Here is a 3,815-nt window from a genome sequence, read left to right as displayed (position 1 = left end):
ACGGCGATCAGCTGATCAGTTTTTCTGTTACTATTACAGTCTCTCTTGTAGTGTTTGTTTATCATTTCAGTGTGAAGGAGGAATTTAGCAGTTCATGGTTCAAACCAGCACATACTCTATTTACCCCCAAAGTAATATGGTTTTGATAGGACCCTTCTCAAACACCTTTTGAAATAAATATAGTATATTTTATATAAGTTCAATCAAATTTCTTACTGAAATAAAACTGATAATCACTGATTATATATTTTTATATTTTTTATTTGACAATAATAAAAGCAGCCAAGTCCAGCATTACATGCACAAATATTATTTTCATTTTTCATGTAAAAAAGTAAAGACTGATAAACAAAACTGTTCCACATTTTGTCTCACTGATGTCCCAACTTACTCTCTTCATATAAATTAATTAAAATAATAAATTAGCATAGCTCTGTATACACTGAGCTACAACAGAAATGAAAACTCTTAAACCTCTGAAACTATAGGCACAAACACATGCCACGTCTCTTTAAAGCAGGCATGGAAAGAGGTAGATAAAGTGTAGGCTGTTCTTGTCATCATTAAAGCAAATGTTTGTATTTTTCTGCAAGTTTTTACACTAAGTAATTAAACTGAACTGACCTCTGAGTAAAAACATACATTTTTATAGTTGTTTTATAACCTCCTCTAGAACAAGTGATGTGTATTTTAGAATTTATTAGTTTGTTACAGTTTTGGATTATTTGGTCCCTCAGGGATGAATATTAGGTGTGTACATAGAAAGTGAAGTAAAAGGGCCTACTGCAGCTTCTCAGTAGTGTCCTTGTCTCCATGTGCTAAAGCCTGTGCTAACAGTGCATTTTGAACAAAGCAGCAAGTCTGAAACTAAACAAAGAAAATCAAATTCAAAGAAATGGTTGACTGTTAATAATTTTCTATCTGATGTTACAATGAACTTCAATTCACCATATTAATGACTTCCAAACAACATTGTTCTGCTAGATTTCTATCAATATGTTTCAGCTTGTTTTGTAGTCTGTCAGCAATGCCGCTCGCTTTTGTTGGAGTGAGTACGGTTAAAAGCTGGCGAATCTGGCTCCCTGTGGCAGAGGCAGCCCAGGTGTTGATCTGCGCATGAAGGTCTGACAAGTCGAGTTCTTTTCCTGAATTTCTTTCCTGTTTTTTGCCATCCTCAGATGGGAGCTTGTACACGATTCGACGTAACCTTTGGATGTTCATAGGATGGTGAACAAAAAATGCTGGGATGATTTCTTTGAGGTATTCTGCTGCATCTGCAAAGTAGCAACTGGTAAATAATGAGATTACACACACACACACACACACACACACACACACACAAAAGACTTGGCCTAATCATGCAGCATTCACAGACTGGTGTTTCCACAGAGCCATGCCAGCTATTATTATCTGTGTAAAACTGGAAATAAAAAACTATAATTGAATGCTTTGGGTCTTACCTTTGACGTCTGTGCAGTTTGCACATAAACTGTCATGCCATGTGGATCCCTTCAGCACCATCTGCAACCCTGCATCACTACAATTCTTGTGCGTCATGCACTTTTGGTGAGCAGAAAAAGTGTCAGAGTAGGTGTTGTTGGAGCAAATGTGGCACACTGTGTCTTTCTCAGCTGTACCTGGTGGAGAATCATAGATATTGTTCTGATTAACAGCATAGAACATCTTGTACTCTGAAGTGACCCAAGACTAAGTACGTTTTGTATTTCACCTCAATAAAACTATTCTGTTGTTCTTTAAATTCACATAAATGTGTTTTATAATGACCATAAAAGCAGCAACAGTGCAGTTTAGGGACAACTCAGAGTTCAGTGCATAAAACTTCCAAGACTTAGTGAAATGGCCATCACGTTTCTGTTGCAGAAATGATACAGATCCAGAATTTGGCCAAAAAAAGAAGCATCATTTTGAGTTCTCTCTCTCTCTCTAGTGGTAATAAATTCAGCTTTCTTCAGCTGTCATCTAGACTTAAAAACATTTTTAATTCAAGCTATCAGAAGATATGTGTTTCAATGGGTTAAAGAAGTTCCCAGCATCAGCAGTCTCAGCCACCTGGCTCTAGGTATCACTGGCGGAATTCACAACTATCTATTGACAAGGAAGCTAATGGTTTATTTCTGATGTATTAAATATAAGAAGTTTCGAGCTCTGAACGTTTAATGCTTATTCTACCTTCGGTCAGTACTCCTTGCCCGGATGGACACACGCCGTGGCGGTCACACATGCCGTACCCCGGGTTGTAGAAGTACCCCTGTTTACACTCGCACTCGCAGTCATTGTGGGCTGTGCATTCCCTCTTTACCACTTCATTGCGATTACAGACTCCGCAACGCAGACACTTGTTAATGTGGTTCCACAGCTGCGTGAAGGACCCTTCTGGACACGGGGAGCATTCGGTGTTTTTCGTCGAGGAACAGCGAGCGCGCCGGAATGTTCCCGGGGGACAGCGCTCACACTGTATGGGCTTTCCGGTGATCGGATCCCTGTCTTCATAAGTCGGCGGAGAGGTGCGCACGAGAGCAATGTGCGCTGACAGCAGCAGCAGCAGCAGCGGCAGCGGCAAGCTCGACACATAGATCTGGAATGAGAAAAACAAAATAAGGCGTGGGCAGAGAAGCAAGTTAATATTAACTCAAACTATGTTACTCAAATATATATATATATAGCCTATATGAGAATAAACACAAATAAATTAATATCCGAGATGTTGCAGTCAAAAAAATCTGTGTTTGCAGTGAGAAATCCAGATGTCACAGCATGTCTCTGTCAGCTTTCATGTCTCCACCCACCATTGCGCTAGGGAGAATTCCGCCTGGAAGATGATGCTTTCACCATTTGCTCTGTGCTTTTATATAGATAGATCCGCCTCCAAAAATCCGTACAAAACATACTGGTACAAAGTGTGTACAAAGCACACACACACACACACGTATATAGTGTGACATATATAAGTTTGGGGTCACTTCCCTATTGAATCCCATGGCAAAGTGACCCCAAACTTTTGAACGGTAGTGTATATATGTATTTACGTGTGTCTGCGTTTGTACTCATACATGTGCAAGTTTATGAAAAATAAACTATTAAAATATAATAAAAACAAAGATAAAAAATCTTTAATCTGGTTTATGTTTAGACGTATTTGAATAAGTTTTTTATAAATATCTGTGTGTGTACATAATAATATCCACCATTATGTAAATGCATCTGGGTTTATTTCTGAATGAATTTGTTTAAATCAATATGGTTCTTTACGATAAGTGCACTAAATTAATGGAACGAGAGATGGGACACTTCTGCAACAGGGGGCGTTCTTTCCTCGATGACAAAAAAATGTTCAGAATACAGTATTTCTCGTCCACTCGCTGGTCTTCAGCAGATCTCTTAAAGGACGTGTATACACGTTTCCCTCTGAACCTGCTTGCAGCTTAATCTTAAGTCTTCCCCCTTTACCCCAGAGTCAGTTACAGCTATTATTATGTAATGTGGTCGCTTCTTTTATAAAAGGTGCTGATGACATCTTGTGGACAAACAATACATCTTTTATTCATAAATTTCTTATGGCGAGTAAGTCTGTCTTAAAGATCTAGTATCAACACATTTTAAATCTAAAAAATATATTTGCTATAATAATAATACACAAATCTTATTTTTTAAGCCAAAATTCACATTAACTGTAAGTGCCAATAAGAAATGTTAATCTCACTAATACAGTCATATTCATGATGTGTGTATACTTTTGTTATTATATACCTATTAAAAAAAAGAGTAGGTTTTTATTTTCTGTGCTACAGAAAACT

General features: G+C 37.8%; 1 protein-coding gene across 1 annotated transcript; it reads right to left on the bottom strand.

Moving 5' to 3' along the window:
- Window positions 1-243: 243 nt before the first annotated feature.
- Window positions 244-2,872, bottom strand: LOC121656686 (tumor necrosis factor receptor superfamily member 6B-like). The gene is made up of 4 exons (XM_042011806.1): window positions 2,808-2,872; window positions 2,191-2,596; window positions 1,461-1,637; window positions 244-1,274 (listed from the first exon to the last, which is right to left on the bottom strand). Exons 1-4 carry the CDS (start codon window positions 2,808-2,810, stop codon window positions 940-942), a joined length of 921 nt encoding a protein of 306 aa, XP_041867740.1. The 5' UTR covers window positions 2,811-2,872; the 3' UTR covers window positions 244-939.
- Between the last annotated feature and the right edge of the window lie 943 nt (window positions 2,873-3,815).

The sequence above is a fragment of the Melanotaenia boesemani genome, chromosome 17, assembly GCF_017639745.1.
Source record: "Melanotaenia boesemani isolate fMelBoe1 chromosome 17, fMelBoe1.pri, whole genome shotgun sequence".
NCBI classification, from domain to species: domain Eukaryota; kingdom Metazoa; phylum Chordata; class Actinopteri; order Atheriniformes; family Melanotaeniidae; genus Melanotaenia; species Melanotaenia boesemani.
Note: the sequence above shows the minus strand (reverse complement) of the source record. Positions and strands in the feature narration are given on the sequence as shown.

What these genes read in the sequence shown, in the direction of transcription:
- LOC121656686 (XM_042011806.1), bottom strand. An exon ending in GCAAGGAGTACTGACCGAAG is followed by an intron (nt 1,638 to 2,190) that starts GTAGAATAAGCA and finishes ATTCTCCACCAG; the next exon opens with GTACAGCTGAGAAAGACACA. An exon ending in AAACTGCACAGACGTCAAAG is followed by an intron (nt 1,275 to 1,460) that starts GTAAGACCCAAA and finishes GCTACTTTGCAG; the next exon opens with ATGCAGCAGAATACCTCAAA.